The 21,006-nt window shown below is 42.7% G+C and overlaps 1 protein-coding gene across 1 annotated transcript in view; it reads left to right on the top strand.

The window, feature by feature from the left end:
* Positions 1-4,696: 4,696 nt before the first annotated feature.
* The window catches only part of xkr6b (XK, Kell blood group complex subunit-related family, member 6b), a 67,602-nt gene continuing 51,292 nt past the window's right edge, over positions 4,697-21,006 (top strand). Inside the window, exon 1 of the mRNA XM_040017207.1 lies at positions 4,697-5,688. Within this exon, the coding sequence (XP_039873141.1) occupies positions 5,120-5,688 (569 nt within the window). The 5' untranslated portion in view covers positions 4,697-5,119. The remainder of the gene's footprint in view (positions 5,689-21,006) is intronic.

The raw sequence follows: 21,006 nt of genomic DNA, 5'->3' as shown, positions 1-21,006 counted from the left end.
GAGGGGACCTACTGACAAGGCTAAGCATGAGCTCAGACTAAACTGCACTTTTCTGCTTTATGGATGCTGATTAAATAATCAGGAGATTAAAAAGCTGCACACACTCATACTCATTAGAGATAATGACATTTTGACTCGGGCTTTAAAGATCATGTGTGCGCTGCATTAGCTGAAGGCGGCTGGGGAGTTTATTCTAAAGAAAGGGCGTGCAGCAGAAGAAACGTTGCCTGAGGTTTTTGTCTTAGCTCTCTGAATAGCGAGGACAACTGCCTGCTGAGATCTTAAAGCATATGAAGGAACACACAAGGAGTCTGAACGGCAGACTCCCTAAAGAGGTGAACGCTTTTGGAAAGAGAAGAAGAATAGCAGATAGCTTGGCAGAGGCTACTGTGGACCATTTTGTTTTAGACATTCTGAGCATTGTGTGGGTGTGTGTGTGTGTCTGTGATGTATTGCAAATCAGCACGGTATTTGCTTCACTTGCAGCCTGTCTAAGCTTCACAATAGATGGTTTGCTCTGGGCCTTCCCAGCCCACATCATAGGGAGCGCTGTATAGACACCAGGGCTAAATTGAATGTGAAACCCAGCATTGCTTTACAAACCAAATAACTGCTCTTCTTCTGGGGAGAAGATGCTTTGCTGTCACGAGATGAACTGATAAAAAATAACTTTCAAACCAAACATGCACTTCACAGAATACAACAGACTAACTTAACCTCTATCTTTTTTTAAAGAGGATGCTCTGAGAAATGTGAAGCTGATTTAGTTTAGCATCTGTTATAAAAGATCCACAACCTACAAAAAAGAAGAAGTTATAAATATAAAAGTGGGTGAAGCATAATGACTGTAACTCCGTGGAACGTGGGAAATCACTGCATGTAACTCTTGCCAAAGACGTACCCACATTTCCCATTAAAGGTGCACTGACAGGCTCCCAGTTAACGTCAAACTGTGATCTGTTAAGTGTCCAAATTTGTCGCGAGGGAACTGAATGCTCACTCCCACACTTCCCACAGAGCAATTTTTTGACATTTATTGAGGAGTTCCGAACATGCTGGAACATCGTCTGGCAAATTTTAGGGGCTGGATAATTAGTACCCACACCAACACCAATTACTCACCCGGGCTCTTCATTCATCTTCTGATGAAGACAATCTCATCCATGATTCATTCCTTCACTTTAACCTTCTGTTCTGAATGGTTCTTGTTTGTGTGATGTTATTTTGGGCATGTCCAGTGAATCAGAGCTGTCTGTCAAGGCAGATAATGACTTCGATGTAGTTGCGGAGTCTAACACCAGAATCTGTTGTGATTTTTCACTGTGACAAATGTCTGGATTTGCACTTCTGTGCTCCATCAGTAGGCTTATTGCCTCTGATCAAGTTGATTAAGCTCCTTCAATGAATAGTGATAGAGCTCAGTGTTTCTTTTTTGCAATTGATTAGAACTTCTTTTTCTCTCATTCTTTGTCTTCTATTCCTGGTTTATATACATTTACATACACACACAAACAAAAACAAAGCATGAGCTGCCTTCTTAGATTTATACATTGATATTCTGGGGATAATTATTTACATCAGTAGAAGTGACCCATGGTAATATTTAACATAAGCCAGATAGATGTTATTTACAGCATCACTAATACTCATCCAAAGTAGAGGAGAATCCCACAGTCTTGTTATTAGCTTCTCATTGCCACTTGTATTGATTTAACCTCTGAAATCATAACACAGCCTTGCCTACAGTGCATCATTGATTTGTTCAACCTGAACATATTATTCACAGGATGCCACATTTACATTTGAAGTAAAGCCACACTGCTTCGCGGATTCCTTGTACTTGGGTGGGGATCACACACATACTGCCTGAATAATTTTGCGTATGCCACCCTTAGAAAATCGTCACCCCAGACCTACTCCTCAAAAAAGCCTTATTGTTCCTGCTTTGTATTCTTTCAGCCCTCTGAGTCCATCCATGGGGCGATCGTGGCTCAAGAGTTGGGAGTTCGCCTTGTAATCGGAAAGTTGCCGGTTCGAGCCCCGGCTTGGACAGTCTCGGTCATTGTGTCCTTGGGCAAGACACTTCACCCGTTGCCTACTGGTGGTGGTCAGAGGGCCCGGTGGCGCCGGTGGCGCCAATGTCCGGCAGCCTCGCCTCTGTCAGTGCGCCCCAGGGTGGCTGTGGCTACAATGTAGCTTGCCATCACCAGTGTGTGAATGGGTGTGTGAATGGGTGGATGACTGGATATGTAAAGCGCTTTGGGGTCTTTAGGGACTAGTAAAGCGCTATATAAATACAGGCCATTTACCATCTGATCCCATGCTTTCTGGATGTGTCGATTTTTGTATGTTTAAAATGTTCTCCCACCAATTAAAAGAAAATGTTCTTGCAAATTAGAAATAAAAATATTTGAATTGATGCATGTAACAGCTATTTACATTGCTTTTTCTAACAAATAAGTATTTATTTGTTTATCTCTCAAAATGTTGGGATTTAGGACCAGGTTTGGGGTCATCACTGACCTCACAGGGTTAAAGGTAACTCATCTCTGATCCAAACCACTACTGTAGGTTTGTGTTTTGCTTTTTTGTGCGTAAAATTATTGTTATTACAAGAAAACAGTTTTGTTTTTTAATTGTTATTGCTCTGAGGCCTTTTTTTCACTGCCTACCCCAGGCCATTAGACCTGAGTGTGCATCCAGAGTGCTGATCACAAGGCACTGTTTAGAGACGTGAGGTACTAACGAAGTTATACCTGCTACTCTGAGCCAAATAACTGGTGCTGGAAACACTCCTCAGAGATTTTGTTTGACATGAGGATCACAAAGTTGCTGCAGTTGGCTGCATATCCTTGATGTAAATCCCAAAGATGCACTATTGGATTGAGCTCTGGTTCCTGAGCTTACTGAAGTAGTGTCACTTGGTGTGGTCTGGTGTGGCTCAAGATTTGATGTGCTGTGCATTCAGCGATGCTCTTATGCCTTCCTTTGTTGTAACAAGTGCTTATTTGAGTTGCTGTTGCCTGTTGCTGAAGCAGTCTGACCTTCTCCTCTGACCCCTGCTTCAGCAAAGTATTTTCACCCGGAGAACAGCTGCTCACTTCATATTTTCTCTTTTTCAGCCCATTCTCTGTAAACCCTAGAGATGGCTGTGTGGGAAAATCCCAGCAGATCATCAGTTTCTGAAATACTCCGACCAGCTCGTCTGGCACCAACAACCATCCAACGCTCAAAATCACTTAAACCGCCATTCTTTCACATTCTGATGCTCAGCTTGAACATCAACTAGTTAGGCCTGACCCCTAAATGTAAATGAGTTGCTGCCATGTAATTGGCTGATTCGATACTAATAATAATAATAAGATGATGACTTGATGTACCTAATGAAGTGGCCAGTGAGTGTAAATATTTAGGGATGCTTTTGTTAGTTGAGTACCAGACATGTTATAGTTTTGTGTCCTCCAATTAGTTTTCATTTTAATTTCATTTTGACTGTTTGATTTTGAGTTAGTTTTATTTAGTTAGGGCTTTTTTTTGTATTTTTTTTTTTGCATTTCCGTTTAGTTTTTCATTAGTTTTAGTGTTTTTATTTAATATTGTATGAAGGAACATGCCAGAGGCAAGATATAGGAAAATCAGCATAAGTAGCACAATACAAAACAGAGCTTTTTGAAAGCAGTTGACTCACAGTTTTGTAGAAATGCTAAGTCTCAGTACAAACTAAAGCCTCATCAGGCAAGCTGTGATAATACATTTTGCCAGACTGACAAGGAGTAAACCTAAGGATGTTTTCTTTATAGTTTGAGTTTATTTGAGTTAGTTGTTCACAAAATCATTTCAGTTCATTTTTATTTTCTTTCCCTACAAAAAAATATTTTAGCAAACAAACTAAAATTGTATATTTCACGTTAATTTTCAAGTTTCAGTTTAGTTACAGTAACCTTGTTAGATAGATAACTAGTTCAGACGAAGCGTTCTCAATTAGGGCCTTCGGGAATAAAGACAGAGCTGTCGAGGATTCAGCACTAGACAGCTCCCATCAAGTCCGCACAGGCAGAGCTGAGCAGACAGCGGGGGTGAAGCGGACATGATCCAATCAATCTCACATTGGATATGACCCTGCGTGGCAGCTCAGTGGGCACATTCTAATCACAGTTGTTGAGCCTGCAGCGGACTCACCAGCCCTTTGTTCCCACATGTAACCCGAGGGTGGGGTGGGGGTGCTTTTCAGTATACGCTTAACCCCTCTGATTCCCACTGAAACAAAGCCCATCTTATATTTTGTATAGAAGTTACCCATATCGCTCTTTTTGTATTAAAAGTCTAAACATTTACGAGAGAAAATAACCTCATATGCACTCACACGCAAAGCGAAAACCACAGCAGTTCACGTAAACTCTCGGGAGCTGGCGTTTTGGGTTTTTTTTTTTTTTTGTTTTTTTTGCGTAAGCGGAGGAGCTTCTGTTTGCATCCCACAAACAGTGACTCCAAACTGTGTCAGTGTGATTGATTCAAACACTCAAGTCATCACCAAATCACCATCTACATTATGCAGTCGGCCCACTCCTGCATATTTTGGGGCTTCAAATGAGACACTAGATGGCAACCACGTTGGCAGTGAGTCTGTGTGTGTGTGTGTGTGTGTGTGTGTGTGTGTGTGTGTGTGTGTGTGTGAGAGAGAGAGAGAGAGAGAGGGAGGGGGGGGGGTGAGTTACGTCGGCGTGGGACAGTGGAGGGACCGTCTGCTCATGGCACTCCGCTTGCAGCTGGAGGCGAGCTGCAGAGATGGGAAACAACTGAACAGCAGGAAATGAGATTAATGCGCAGGTAAAAATTGTTGGATCGCAGTCGGACGCATGAGTTGCCAATTAAATTGTTTGAACTCGCAGATTAGATTGTTGTTGCCAGGTGGGAGTAGATCTGCAGTGGAGGGAAAGCAGGGGAAAATGTGCCGCGTCTGTTGCGCCACCGGTGCGCTTTCTGGGGACGGAGCGAGCGACGGCGACGCGCTGACACCCCGCTTTTAGATGGCTCCAACATTTGGGGTGCAAAACAGGTGTCAGGGAAGTGTCGTCACGAACCCCGGAAGCCGGAGGAGGTGGGAACATCAGAGGGAAAGATGGCAGCGAAATCCGATGGTCGCGGGGTCGTCACCGGTTTCGCCCAGCTGCACAATCTGGACGAGGTGGTGGGGACGGGAGAGGACGACACTCGGGACGGCAGCTCATTCCACATCTGTCACTGCTGCAACACCTCGTCGTGCTACTGGGGCTGCCGGAGCGCCTGCCTGCATTACCTCCGGGGGAAGGGGAAAGGGAAGGGAAGAGATGCAGCGCGACCACCGCAGGAGGAACGCCTCTGGCTGGACTGCCTGTGGATCATCCTGGCACTGCTGGTGTTCTTCTGGGACGTGGGGACCGATTTGTGGCTGGCCGTCGACTATTATCACAAACAGGACTTCCTGTGGTCAGGCCTGACCCTGTTCTTCGTGCTGGTGCCCTCGGTTCTGGTTCAGATCCTGAGCTTCAGGTGGTTTGTCCAGGATTACACGGGGGGAGGACTGGGCTCCGTGGAGGGGCTGAGTAGTCGTAGAGCTACAGCCAGTTTGCAAAGAGACAGGTGCTGCCGCCTCTCCGTCTGGGTCTGGCAGACCCTTATACACATCTTTCAGATGGGACAAGTGTGGAGGTAAGACAAACTTTTAAGTTTGGGCCTCAAAAGAATCGGTTAAGCTCCTAAAAGCGCAGTGTTTCCAGCTCCTCTCCTCTATCCACTCAGCCAGCCTTCTAACCTCTTCTTGACTGTCACCTGGTATAACCCGATCTTGTGTACATGGCTGGGGTAAAAAAAAAAAAAAAACATCAGCACCACGGTGATGCCGTTACGCTCGGCTCTCAGCCTCATTGTGGCTCACATGTATGCATTTACATTTTAGCTTATTTCGACATTCAGTCACACCACGCGCGTTTTAGTTGCGCAAATGTGTCCACATCTGCACAGAAATCGCACCGCTGTGCGTGCACCACAGTGCGCCATTGCGCTTTTGTGGGGAGGGAAGAGAGCTATTTGCTCAGACGGAGCAGGTAGTAACCTAAAGCTCGTGTGTGTGTGTGTGTGTGTGTGTGTGTGTGTGTGTGTGTGTGTGTCGCTCACATCACAGTGCACAGTCGCCTCAATGCACCCGCTTTCCCCTCCCCGCATCAGATACTCCAACCAGAGGCCAGACGAGCATCTGTTTTCACGGCTCGCAAAAACTACATCTTCCCCCCACAGACATGATGTCATCGATTCCTCTGCGACGCTCGACAGATTTTGGTCACCAAAATCCGCTTTTTTTGGCCATGCAAATTGATGAGCCGGGGGGACTACGGAGATGCTTAAATGTGTAGATCTCAGCGCGCAATCTGTGACATCTAGAGTCTATAGTAGTAAATGTGACACCGGTGCGCATAGCTCTCCTACTATATGTGGGCTGTTTAGTCGGAGCTTCTGGCCGACGAGTTGTTGTTGTTTTTTTTTTTTGGTGCAGACAGACGCAGTGGCTGGCATTTAATGGGGGAAAAAGTAACGCATGACGGCTGCCCAGAGAGAAGTGGGGAAAATGTAAAGCAGTACACCGTGGGAACCGGCGGAAGGGTCCACCTCATTCTTTTACGGTGTTTGTGTTTGAGAGCAGCCTTTTTGCTCCTCATCGGACAAATGGATTTTTTTCCTAAGCCGTGACTTAGTGTGATGCACAGTAACATCTGTGCTACGGGCTAAATTACTCACACGCGTAAGAGTAAAATGTGAACTAAAACTCACTGACCTTTATGGAAAAAATGGCACAGGGCAATTAAATTAGATATCTTCTCGTGCCATTTCTCCAATTTTGAGCCTTGCAGTTTAGTGTAAAGAAAAAAAGCCCAATGTCCTTTTTATGTTCTTGAAAAAAAACAAAAACAAAAAAAACCCAACCTCACTACTGCACTAAAGTTAAATTTAGTGCTTGCTGGTGGGTCTCCAGTAGCTTTCCCCCATCCAACCAGTTTTGAGGTACACCTATAGGCTGTTAGACTGATTAGCTGCAGTTGCATTGGCTCATGTTTATTTACTCTAGTGTGATTCGATTGATTATTTTTGCTCATGTCTGTAGTGGGTTGAGGGCATGGAGAGTGCTGTTAGCAGGCACCCAGTCAAAGACACTGCTTGTGTTGATGGTGAAAGTGGTTGGTCATATGCATCCTAAGTAAAAATGTACAAAAATGGAGAGAACCCTAATTTGCCTAACCTCATTGTTGCACACTCTGTTTTAGAGAAATACCACTGAGCATTTGCTGAAACACATTAGATATTTGCTTCTCTTCAGATATTCAGCATGTAAGGAAAAACACTGATGTAAACAATATAATTGATTATGGCTGTATTAATTACACCAGGGTCCTGGTAGACATGCTGGCTCAGTGGCTTGGCTTACAGAGATTTGTAAATGGAAGTGAACCATCAGTAGTGTTATTAGTCTGATATGACTGTGTGCATCTTTGTTTAGGTGCCTACGAACTCCAGTAAACCCTTTATATAACAGCAGCTGGAAAATAGGTATTTTTTCCTGTTCTATTGCCATATTTAAATGAGCTCAGTGCCACACTTGAACTATTTTAACAAAATCTTTTTAAATATATCAACTTCCACATGCAGCTGGCTTGCTTAGCTAAGCTCAAAGATGGAAATGGGGGACCCCAGCCTGACTCTTCCTGTATAATCTCCTCTGGTTGCCTGGTAACTGTTCCCCTGACCCCAGCTGCATAACCGTAAAATAGCAAAGTTAAGTTTATACCAAACAACTTCAACTTTGCATGAACATGAAAAGTAAGGATTTGCACAAGAGAAATCCAAGATGGTTAAAGTACAACAACAGACCGGAGTGATTAAACGTTGCTTATGAGGAACTCAAGGAAACATAATGTGTTGTTGTGTATGTTGTGACAGCACAAAACCTGGGGGCAGGGGATCATTGTCAGGCCACTTTCTCCCTTTGGACATGATCCGCCTGGCTGCTGGTTTGGAGTGGAGGGTCAGAAGCTGCTCTTGTCAGCTTAGTGAGAGTTCATAACCTGAGCCCCACAGGGATAACAGTTGATATGGAGATTATTAGACGCTGCAAGATGCCACCCTGCCAATAAGCAGCATATGTTGTCATACTGCGCTGCATCATGTGGCGTGCGTATATATTAAACTGTTCTCTACCTAGTTCACTTTGTTGCATTTCATCAGCTGTGTCTAAACTTTGAGAAGCATGTCTTTTGTTTCTTTTATGGGTGATGTTGTTGTTTTTTCATGACTGGATTTCAAATGACCAATAATGGCCATTCTCAGGCAAGCTGCTGCAGTATCAGTTTGTGAAATGTTTTGCCATCATTAATACGAGGAAACAACCTGAAGTGCTGACAGGAGTCAAAAACGCTGCCTCATCATGTCTCATTACTGAGTTCTACTTTCAATTCTACATTCAATTAGCTCCTTTCTTTCCCCCCTCTCCTTCTCTGTGTACCTGAGGACCCAGCCGATGACAGATTCGCCGAGCTTGTTTTGCAGTTATCTGCTTGTTAATTGTTGACAGAGTGGGGAGGATTCCTCTCCCATCTGTAATCCCACTATGACACCGGCTGTCCGTAGCTCTTTCATGTCCTCTCTCCCCGTGAGTCGCCAGCACCGCTGATGGTGTCTCCTTGAGCTTTAGAGATTCTCCTCACATACGCTTAGCGGATCGCACATACACAGCGGTCTCCTGGCAGCACGATGAACAGCTTAATCAGTGTAAGCCCAAATTAGTGCCTGGCTGAAAGAGAACTGCATCCATCCGCACCTCATTGCAGGAATCCATACAGAAATTTCAGATGGTTTCAGGAGGTTGGGAATTCCCCGCAGAACCGGGGCGGGGCATAGTCTACCCCTTCTCTTTTTTAATTCTAATAGCTGTGTAAAAGTGGCAAGCTCCTGTGCTGTTCCTCCAAAGTGAGCAACACTTGTGCAGCAGCGATTGCTAACCACTAAAAAGTGAATGCATTAACATCACATTGCTTCTTCAGCCACAGATACTGGTATTTGGCAAAACATTTTTAAAGATTGTTCTAACACGACTGAAGCGTTTATTGGTTTAAACAAGCAATCCAGATGTTAGGTAAAACATTCAGTTTACATGTCCCTACACATCTGTCTTCTGTCTTGTGTGGTTGTTGGCTGAAGGTGAAAGTGTGCATCACAGGTTAAAGAAGCGGAAGTCATGGGCATATTTAAGAGGTTGGAACCATCCAGTATTGTCGTTTTTTAAACCAACCTTAACGATTAAGGTCAGAATATTTCACATTCTTCTGCATTAACTTTGGCCATTCTTGTTTTGTTTTGTTTTTTTTAAGCCGTTTCTCGTCAGTTCCCCGACTAAGGGCACATTAAGAAAATATGCATCAGAGCAACAAGTAGCTAGTCTGAGACATCCATTCCCATTCAGCGTTTTAAACATTGTCTCGTTCATCCCTGGATAAAAGACTGTACGTGGTATATTATGAATGACTATTAAAAGTTTCATGTTGGTGCTTTTATAAGTCCAGTAGGTAGCCATGTGGGTTGTTTGAAAAAACAAAATCCTTCTGAAGGGGTTGTTTTTCTTTTAAAGGTTTTGGTGATCACAACTGGCATTTGAGAAGTAATCTGAAAGATGGTGATAATTTGTCAGAATATAAGAAAAAGGCTGGGGAGCTGTGCCTCTGTGAAACGACTGCTCTGCTGGTGTCAGTGCTGAAATTCTACCTCGAGCACCAAGAAAGTTTCAGCGCCTCATCTTGGTATTTTTAACCTTATGAGGTCCTGGTTTCAGATTACACTCCGTGAATATTAAAGGGTGCTTGTATATGGGACTGTGTATTGATTTTTTCCTGTCTCCCAGGCATATGCAGCTCTGTTTTTTCACAGTGTTGTAACCACAGTGATGAAGGGGTCATCTGGGAACTGCGTACCGTGTTTGGATATGATCAAATTTGCTTGTCTTATTTTGTATTTGGTGCACATTTTGAGTCCTTCCTCTCACACACTTTAAACCTTCACTCGGTTCTTGACAGTTTGTCAGCACACAAGGGAAAACTTTGAAAGTATTATGAGTTTATGTATATTTTTCATTTTGCTATGTCCATCTGAATCAATAGAGTAGGCTGAAAGGTTTCAATCTGGTTAGCGAGAAAGTAGTATTTTAAATATGGTGTCTAAGATCATCGCTGTGTGTGGGATGTATTACTGCTTTTTTTTCTACTCTTATAAATTTTCTTTCCAACTCAGTGCAAGAAAATGAAAAAAAAAAACATCTGCAGTGTATATGGAGAATTGCCAGTGAGATTGCTACTCAGACCGGTTAACATATAGCGTCACTCAAATCCTACGATCATCTTGGTTTTTAAGGAATTCTCCAGCTGAACAGAAGCCAACAGCGTGGGGATTCCCCCCCCCCTCCCCCCCACCAATTCCTCACACCCCCTTACTGCAGCAAGCAATGTTTAAACACTGCAAAATCTGGTTGGTTGGATTATGCTTTAATCCAAAAAACAAGAACGGGCTTACCACCAAGCAACACGAAGGAATCGCCTCATGGTCGATGTCTGCCTGTGTTTCAGAGCCTGGTAAATATTAATACAGTCTGCGAAGGAGTCAACAAAAGCCTCCCTTGGCTGGCTGGGCTGCTTGTAGTTGCCAAAAAAGGTTTGTAGACGCAGTGAAGCAAGACACTGAGATGATTCAATGCAACCAGCTGCCATGTCAATGCAAAAAAAAACACAAGAAAGACAAAAAAAAAAAAGAAAAACAGCCGAGAGGGTGAAAGAAGGGAACGATGAAGGCTTGGATGGATTGGTGATTGGCAATTACATATTGAGAGTTTAAAGCGGTGAAAGATGGGAACATCTTGTTCCCTCCGCCGTGGAGGCACTGGAGTATTTTTGAAATGAAGGGAAGGAGCGATCGATGCCTGGGGTCTTATTGGACTGCTTATTCTCTTTGCTGGTAGCAAAGACAGGGAATCTCCTTTAAAATAAGATATATAAAACATATTATGTATTTATATTTACATGCTAAAGACATCAAAATACATCAGCTAGCAAACCTTTTTTTTTTAAATTCAGGTGCACATCTACCTCTGTTGTGTGTTATTTACAGGCAGCACATTACATTCCAATTGGTGGATCACATCAGTGTAACGCTGCTCATTTTCTCATTAGCAGTGATAACAGGGAACAAACCTTTAAAGCCAGCTCTCCAAGAAAGCCCCCAATTATGTGACAGAGGAGCCCATCAAAATACAAGAAAAGCCGGCTTTCTTGGGAATGCGCCGCAGCCGGGGGTAAAGAGACAGAAAGCCATAAATGGCAGAGAAATATTTGCCTTAGTCATTTGAGAAGCGGAGATGAGGGGGAGAGAGCTGAAAAAGAGAACTCAATTGCTGTTTTGGTTCCATTTCTTCATGATTTCGGTTGAGGCTGGAGCATTGCTGGAAAACGTTTCATTCAGTGGGTATTCAAATCCAGATGTTTCACCTCTTAATAAACAGATGGGTGATTAAACTGGGTCTTGTAAAAGACTCAACAAGCTTTAGCGGAGGGTTTTGACAACACATGGGTACGTAAGGGTAACCCTGTAAATAAATGAGTAGCTAACATGTTGGTTCATTCCAGTCTTGTTTCTACAGGCGGTAACGCAAGCTGTTACTGTAGAAGGCTCTTAAGTTCAGTGCAGGGCAAATGAATACGGATAAAAAGCATGTGATCATGCTTGATTTAACCGCCTCAGGCTGGCCTCCTAAGCAAAACAATATTTTGTCGTAGGCGCCTGAAGGCCCTGATGCTAAATTCTTTCTGCCTCTCCACGCTGTTCAACAGACAGAGGCAGGCTCATGACTGAATATCAAGCACACGGGGGGCAGATGGGTTACCAGACAGAGATCTGTATGCGGATCACACAAACACACACACACACACGCACATACGTATGTACGTGAACCTCAAGGGAGTAGGGAGAAGCTGTTTTTTTATACACCTCTTTATATGCAGTCTCACGTCACAGCATCTTGCTCTCTTACAGGAACCACACACCTTGAGAATAACACATTTCCAGGTCCTGTTTCTCAAGGCGCTTTGATCAGAGAGTGGTGCGTCAGCTGGCAGTGAACTCCTCCTGTCCTCCCGTGGCTCTCTCCTTTTGCCTGAAGTCATCTCCTTCACTCTCTTCCTTAGAGAGTACAGTCTGCCTTTTGTTGTTGATTGAGTCAAGCGTGTTTGTGACGCTGGTGACATTTGGAGCATTTTTAATCAGACTACATGTCAAATAATGCGGCTTGTCTGTGTTTCAGTTTTGGTGACTGGAGGTGTAGCACCAGATAGCAAGGATTTGTTTCTGTGGGGTGGATTTATATACAATCTCTGAAAGCAGGCGTGCTGACCATGTTAAGAACCTAAAGTGTGATTTAAATCACTGCTGGCATTAAAATGAGGGTGACATCACAAGGGCTATGTCCATCTTTTATGTACAGTTTATTGCCAGTAATATCAAACGACTTCTTAAACTGTTTGTGATTGTTGTACGAAACCGTACATTTATTAATGATTCTAAAGTAAACATGTCTTTAAAAGGCACCAGTGGGCTTGTGAGTGCCTCAAACAGGGTAAAAATGTCCCGAGAACGGGGCTAACATGGGTGTTTTCATTCAAACCCAGCCTTATCTTTACATTTGATTAGACAAATACTCGCCAGATTCAGAGTATTGTTCAATTTGCCTTTGTGTATGCTAACATGTTTACACTCGTCTTTGCTGCTCGCTACAGTTGTAGCTTGCCAGCTTGTGGAAATTGGCTTGTGACGATGTAGGATTTATTGACTCTGAAGTCTCTTGTTTGCTCAGCGTGGCGTGCGGCTGGTTTTATTGGCTGCATCATTTCGGTTCCCGGTCCTCCCTACAACTGTCTGCTAATCCCATTCTCCTCTAAACAAAACCCTAAATCGGCCCTTTTTGCCACTTTCCCCTTTGAAGCCTTCACAACAGCACGTGTGATGTATATTCCCCCATTACCCAACTGCATATTCTACTCAGAGAAAATCATTACGTGGGCCCATGGGCTATCCAGTGCAAGCTGAAATACTCACATACAAAAGCTATTTTTCATCTAGAGTCCCTTGCCTAATAGCTGCATCTCTAATATATATTTATGCCCCTTTTTCTCCTGGAATAGGTGAGGCCCACACTCCCAGATGGACTATTTGAGTTCATCATGTGTCCTCCCCGTATAGTCTCTCTATCCATTAGTGCTTCATAAGCTCTGTCTACCCTAACATATGTTTTTATTTTTATCCCTCTCTCTCACTTACATCTATTAATGTTCTCAGCCTCCTTATAAACCCCATTACTCCCCCCTTCATCTATCCTGGAAGTAGACACCACACAGTCTTATCCTCCCCTGCTGTAGTTAGAAAGATGGGGCTCTCTACACGGTGTGCAGTGTCCCTTACCACTAGTTAAAGTCATGATGCTGCCTCCCTCCCCTCTATATTTCTCTCTATGTCTGTGCCTCTCTCTCTCTCACTGTTGCCTTCACATAAAGCTGCATTTGACCTCCATTTCTGTCAAGGAAACTGGAGCATCTGGCTCCTGCCCCATTACAACACAGCGCCTCTTCCCTCCCTGCCTTCCTTATCCTGCCATACCACCCATCTTATGCTCCCTGCAGAGCCCATTTTCAGATCTCCCACGTTCCGTTCCTCATTTCCACCCTGACAAAACGTCTCGTTCCTGCAGGAAACTGTTACACCTCGGTTCAAGAGTCCACCTGTGGCGTAATGGCTCTGTTCTCGCAGCTCATGGCATTCCTTTAGATTCACAGCTTTTCACACGGCCACTTATTTATGCTCTGCTGAAAAGACCGCACGCAACAGAGCAAGTCATAGTTCACGTCGTAAAAAAAGGGAGAGCGCACAGTCTTTCATTGTAAAATCTGAAACGTCTTCGAAGGTGCGTTGAATGACATTTCGATGCTAGGGCAGAAAAACAGGTTTAAAAAGGTTTGCTGGTATTGCAGATCCCACTGAGAATCAACACCCGGCCGTGCAGTGCGTGTGTGTGTGTGTGTGTGTGCGGTGCAGCTTATGGCCACTTTTCAACTCAAGGCAAAATAATGTTAGTTCAGAGAAGCTGCAGGCAGCCCACGAGATCACACCAGCTGACTGTACACAAGCTGTTCAGTGTGAAGTGGAGAAAAACAAGCAACAGGTGAAGGAAGGCAAACATCAAGCCAAACAGAAAGCAGTCTTTCTCTCAGTAATTGAACCGATAAATCGAGTAGAACATATAACATTAGAGTGAATAATAATGCAAAGTATGCAAGTGTTTTGCTGATCGAAATAAAAACTCACTAACAAGTGATTCCAACAGGACGGACGGCATATTCTGCTTCTGCAGGTTGTGTAAGGAGCTGGAAGAATCTGGTTTGATATAAGCAAGAATATTTTCTGCAAGTGGGTAAAAATTGTTTTATTGCCACTTTAAAGAAGATATTTCAGCAGACTCTTACATAACAATGTGAACAAACAGGTTCAAAAGGCTTTTAAAGACTTTACAGCCTGAGCATATATCATCCCAAAGGAGCTCAGGTGACTGTGGAGGCCATTTGAGTGCAGTGAACTCACTGTGATGTTCAAGAAACCAGTTTCAGGTGATTTGAGTTTTAAGACATGCTGTGTGCTTCCTGCTGGAAGCAGCCATCAGAAGGTCGGCGTGCTGTGGTCAAGGACGGACACCATCAACAGCAATAATCAGGTAGACCATCGCATTTAAACAATGCGTATTTTGTGCAAAGGGATGCAAAGTTTGTCAAGAAAACATCCCCCACACCATTAAACCACCAACAGCAGCCTGATAGAAGGCAGGACGGAGCCATGATTTCATGTTGTTTACACCGAATTCTGAACCTGCCCTGTGAATGTTGCAGCACAAATCGAGTATCGTCAGACCAGGCAGCATTTTTCCAATCTTTTATTGTTAAATTTTGGTGATCCAGTGTGAATTTTAACCTCAGTTTCCTGTTCTTAGCTGACAGCGGCAGTGCCTTGTGTGGTTTTCTCCCCGCTGTAGCCCATCTACTCCAAGGTTCAATTTGTTGTGCGTTCAGAGATGCTCTTCTACATGCCTTGGCTGTAACAAGCACTTATTTGTGTTACTGTTGCCTGTTATTGAAGCAGTGCACCCATTCTCCTAAGACCTCTGGGATTAACAAGGACATTTTCACCCAGAGAACCACTGCTCGCTGGATATTTTCAATTTTTAATACTATTGTCTGTAAAACCCAGACCCTGGCTGGTTGTGGGGAAAAACCCCAGTATATCAGCAGTTGATCTGATGATTGGTTTGAACTTTTGCGACCATTTCTAGAAGCCTCAGTGCACTGAGTTGCATTTGGTTCGCTAATTAGATATTTGCATTAACCACCAGTTGAACAGGTGCATCTAACACATTACAGTATGCTACAGTCGAGGTCTAAGCAGTTAATTTTTCAACAACTATTAGTTTCCACCTGAAGTATTCATAAGAGGTGCATAAATGATGACTGGATATTTTACAACATAATAATCCATTCTTAACAGTGTGAAAACCAACACTGAAAAACTATTTATACACACAAGCACACATACACACACATATTCACACACACACACACTTTGATGCTGTCTGCGCTTTATTCATATCTAGTCTGTGTCTTGAAAGCTGGCTCAGCAGTGTTCAGTGAAGACCACCATTGTTTGAGTCTAATCATGGCCGACGCTCCAGGCGTCAGTTTGATAAACAGACAATCTCTGCTTATAAATAATTGAACAGCCCCGTTAGTTCTCATGCTCTCTCAGTGTCACACTTGCAGTGTTTCACACTCTTCTCTTCTCATTCTCATATTTGCATGGTGATACCCTGCTTAGTGAGCTGTTACACTCACTGAGAAATTGGGAATGTGACGATAGAAAGTCAAAAAGCGCGCACGCACTTTCAAAAAACCCCCAAAACAACGCGATGTTGTGCGGAGCGTGCACGCCGTCTCAGCTCGCTATGCCTGGATTTACCCTCTGAGACAGTTTTATCTAGTCTTTTGCTGAGGTACTGTAACACTTCCCTCATTCTGGCTTTCTTGCAAACAGACGCTCATGAAAGCGATCCTTTTCTCCAGATCCCAACAAGGAAACAAAAAAGGGCACATTTCTTTACAGTATGTGTAAACACACATGCTTGAATTCATCTTGGGCTTTCACGCATGACATTTACTGTAAGAAAAACATCTGTTCTGTCCTACATAATGTTAGTGGCCTGCTCGTATTTAGAACAGCCTGTATTCAGGCCTCTTGCTCAGTAGTCCATCGCTGTCCTTCTTGTGTCCTTCTTTTCTTCTTTATGATTGCGGCTGGATGGATTTTTCCTTTATTCTGGTGGCTGTGGTGAGGCAGAAGAGCTAAATTGGGTTCTTGTGGAGGGCTGAGAGCATCACAGGAGAGAGGTCATCTGCTCAAGAGACCAACAGTGATCAGTTAGATGTCATACATCACCACCACTTCAGGACTAACAGGGAAGGGGGTTCATTAAAAGTGCACTTCATATGTTGGGACTATTTTCTCTGTTTACCAGTCATTTTTTCTCTCTCTCTCTCTCCTCTGACTCTTGCCCCTCCTCATATCCTTCTGTCTTTGTTTCTATTTGTGTCTGCTCTTTGCACTTCCTGCTTCCCCTCCCACTCTTCGCCTTCATCCCTCTGTTTTTCAGCTCTTATCTCATGTCTGTTTGTCCTCAGAGCAAATTACATATTAACAGGAGTCTGAATGCTTTGTGCTCAGCAGGCCATTTAAATGCATTGTGGTCAATATGCCTGGCAGCAAAAGCAGCAATGCCCAAACAAGTTCCTATAGATCGAAACGGTTGCCTTTGCAAAGGTTTTTTAAGAACTGTAGAATATGCAGACTTTTCCCCTTTTCTGCAACAAAAGCAGCAAGACTGACTTTATACTTAAGTCGGCTCTTACTCATATCTAAATCTGTTTGTTTCCAGCTACGTGTGCAAACGTGTGAACAGGGATACATGCATAGGCGGCGTGAATGTTCTTTTGCCTTATGTTTCGATGAGTGTTCAGAAGCACTCGGCTCATCTCATATGGTATAGTGTAAAACATCAGATTATATGCTGTGAAGTTTTGCTCTGCGGCAGCACAACAACACTTCTTATGTCATATTCAGACCTATATGAAAAAAGAAAACATAAATCCAAAGGTTCTGAGAGAAGAACGACAGAAAGGGAAATACGTAAGACGACAGACATCGCACAAAATAAAAGTTAAGCTATATATGTGCGCACCGGGTTGATTCTTTGCAGTGTTTGTAGTCAAGATGACTGAGCAGTCTGAGCGCTGAATTCAGGTCAATTTCCCCCAGAGACAAGGGTTTCAATGCCACTTCTTAGGCACATACATACACATACACTTGTGTACAGTTTAATATATATATAGTATTATGAACATGGAATTCTAGTATATAAGGAATAATTATATACAGTATGAACATGGATTATGGGCCCAATATGTCAGTGAACATTGCTCCATTTGGTTCTTCCCCTGCAGTGTTTTGAGGATGAAATGGAGTCAGTGAGATATTTTCAGCCGCCGTAACTGAGTGGATTAGTCCACTATTCCTTGAAGGGACATAACAGTGTAAAACTGCCACTGTGACTCCCCTGCCTCTATACGGATTACAGGTTCAGAAGAAACAACAAGAAGCGTGCTATGAACATCTCATATGCAGTATATCCTATACAATACTGTCCAAGAGATTCAGATGGAACACGTGTGATTGCTCCCAAATGTGTTCATTCAGCACACGAATGCACCCGCAAACATACAGTCACAATCTGAGTGAGTAGCAACAAGAAGAACAGGGAGTTGCACAGCAATTGCTTTGGTTCTGGCCTTGATTTTAACTTTACAGTCATATTTTGCAGAGGAGCCTTGACAAGTCCATCCAAGTGCCCAAAAAATATACCTGCAAAGATTCTTGAAGAATGTGTGCAAGTATTAAAAGGTGTTAGATTCGGATATATTTTGGCATTTGGTTTCTGCTTAATCAGCAGATTACCAAGAATCTGATGTGAGGGCACACAAATGGATGCTTTGTTCATCTCTCTGCAGCTTTGGTGCTTGCAACATGTTTATCTTTTTATTTATATCAAGAAACTTTCATGCAGCCCATTTCCACCAAGGTGTTACGTCCTTTCTTGTGTTTGGTGTACAACCAGGTGTAATAAAATCCATCCAAGAAGGAGTTTTAGCAAACTGTCAATTTCTGGATGGCATGAAAATATTACACACCAACCATTTTTTTTCTTTTCTTTTCTTTTTTTTTTTTTAGAAATTCAGCAATCCAAGCCATATGGCCAATTTACACATTTTTAACCTTGATGAGCAGTGACGAGCAAACACATTTCCAAATGCTCCACGTCTTTATGGTTGCCATTTTCACCCTGAAAATTGTTAGCAACCCCACTTTCTGTTTGCCTTCCCTCACATTTTGCAGTAAATGGATTTATGCTCTGTGGATTTTTATGTAGAACGCGCCAAGATTAGCAGGACGTTTAATCATGGAGCCTTTTGAAATAAGCTTAACATTTATCCGAGTGCAAGGCTGGGAAAAAAAATAGCATGGGAATTCTTTTTCGTCTGCTCTCAGGAGAAAAGTCCTTGGGAATGGAGAAAAAAAAAAAAAAAAAAATCAAGTAACGCTATCAAATATGTGGGTGTCTTTTTATTGATTTATTCGAGACTATTTTGATGCAGAATTTCTGTGGAAGACTTTGAGGCTTTTCCCACACTATTTTCATCCAAGCGAGAGAAGGTTGCTTATTTGATCATTTATTTTTGTCCACTTTGGCATTTTCCCTCTCACTGCCACAAGAGATTGCTGACTGGGTTTTGTCTTTTTGGGCAAGGCTGAGCTTTCCGCTCCACTCTCTCTCTCACACACACAAACTTCCCCAGTGGGCACAAATCTCTCTTTTGAAGACGAGTCAGTGTAACAAAACATGGAGCAATATAGATAGTAGTAGAGCATAAGGGCTCCATTTCAAATATGTTTTCACAGATAATGGCGTTTTCATACCTGATTTTCTCAAACGCTTTACTTGAAAACCTCTCAAAGTGGTGTCTGTGAACCTGTATGTTACTAAAAACAAAATGCTCTCCTATTATTACCGTAAAACCTTGTCATGTAGAAACTTATTATGATTTATGAACATATTTTTTATCTTACTCATGTAGAACAGTGACACAAACAATACTACTTTAAACATAAGTTGTACATTAATTTATCTCATGATTTAAATTAAATATAGCATTAGCTGTTAGCTATCTATATTTACTATTAATGCAATATTTAGTTACATGTAATTCATTCATCACTTTTAAATTATTAGTTTTAAATAACAATTTTCTTGAGCTGGTTCTTTCTGACTGAATAACAAAACATTTTTAATCTTTGCATTTGCAGTTTGGTTTATTAAGATCAAAATCACACATACCTGGAGACTAGCTGGTGCCCCCCTGGCTACCATGGGTCACTAAGGGAAAAATGGTTGGTGGCTGGTTGCTGGCAAATGGACGGTGACATTGGTCGTAATTGCACACACAACCTCCTTGCGATTGCTTTGGTCACTATCAGAAAGTGTGAAAAGTACAATGTAAACTGTGAATGGAGACTGTTCTCCTTAAAAGTAAATGTTATACTTACCATCTTGATGGATGCTCAATCATCCAGGTAAGTAAATCTCCAAAACTTGATTCTGTTTATCTGGACGTAGCGTTTTCAGTGGGAGAAACGTTTTGTCACTCATCCAAGTGACTTCTTCAGTCTCAGTGGTTGTTGATCAATGGTCATGAGAATTTGCATAATTATGATTAAGGAACTGACCTCCCAGCCCATTGTTCCTTCAGTGGGCTGGTTTCAGTCATTATGCAAATATACTGTTTATAATATTGGGGAAACCTGCAGTCAGCTGAAACTGAAGAAGTCACCTGGATCAGTGACGAAACGTTTCTCCCACTGAAAACGCTACGTCCAGATGAACAGAATGAACTTTTGGAGAGTTATCCTTACCACTGCAACCAACACATTTTAAAAGCCACAGCTTTTTTTTGAAGGAGAATCTCTGTTTTTGGAGGAGTCACAGTTTATAGTTTGCACTCAGCGAGTAGTGGGCCACAGCTTGCAGATGCGATGGCATCTTTCATGCAAACTGCCAGCAACCATGGTATTCAGTGGACGAAGCAAGGGAGGTTTTTGGTGCAGCATCCTCTTTGCAACTGATTTCACGCAGTAATTGGCAGCAACCGCTAGCCAACCAGTTGGGGAATACACACTTTTGTGAGTTTTCAATTTTCTAGGCCTGCATGATTGAGGCCTAACGTGCACATACACGTCCCATGACATGGAAAACATTTTGAAATATTAGCAGACATTTAAGACAACTTGCAGTTACATCATTGTATTACTGTCATGAAATGTGAAGAGGACTGAAGTGCAGCTTGCAAACAAACTAACGAATCCTTCAACTAACAAGAGCAGAGACGCCCCAAAGTCTAAAATATACATACATCCAAAAAAAGGAAGCACACAGCTGATACCGGGGAAAGACAAAAGTCCAAATAATACACGACTTGGAAAAAAAATGACAAGGCAAAAATCCAGGCAAACAGAATGATGAATTTAGTAAGAAACATCAGAGGAAATTCAACAGTGGGATCTGACAAACAGAGAGAAGGTGAAAAAAATAATTAAAAACTAGTTTCGGGAGAGTCTCAAAGGAAGGAAATAAAATTACCATAAGGCAAGAAGGAAAACTATCCTACAAAGTACAATAGGAAAAAGCAAAATGAAAAGATAACCAACACTGAAGATTAACCTAAACATTATTACAGACAGGGT

This window comes from Simochromis diagramma, unplaced genomic scaffold, assembly GCF_900408965.1.
Source record: "Simochromis diagramma unplaced genomic scaffold, fSimDia1.1 OVJJ01000802.1, whole genome shotgun sequence".
NCBI lineage: Eukaryota > Metazoa > Chordata > Actinopteri > Cichliformes > Cichlidae > Simochromis > Simochromis diagramma.
The sequence above is the reverse complement of the archived record's forward strand: the minus strand, read 5'-3'. Positions and strand labels throughout refer to the sequence as shown.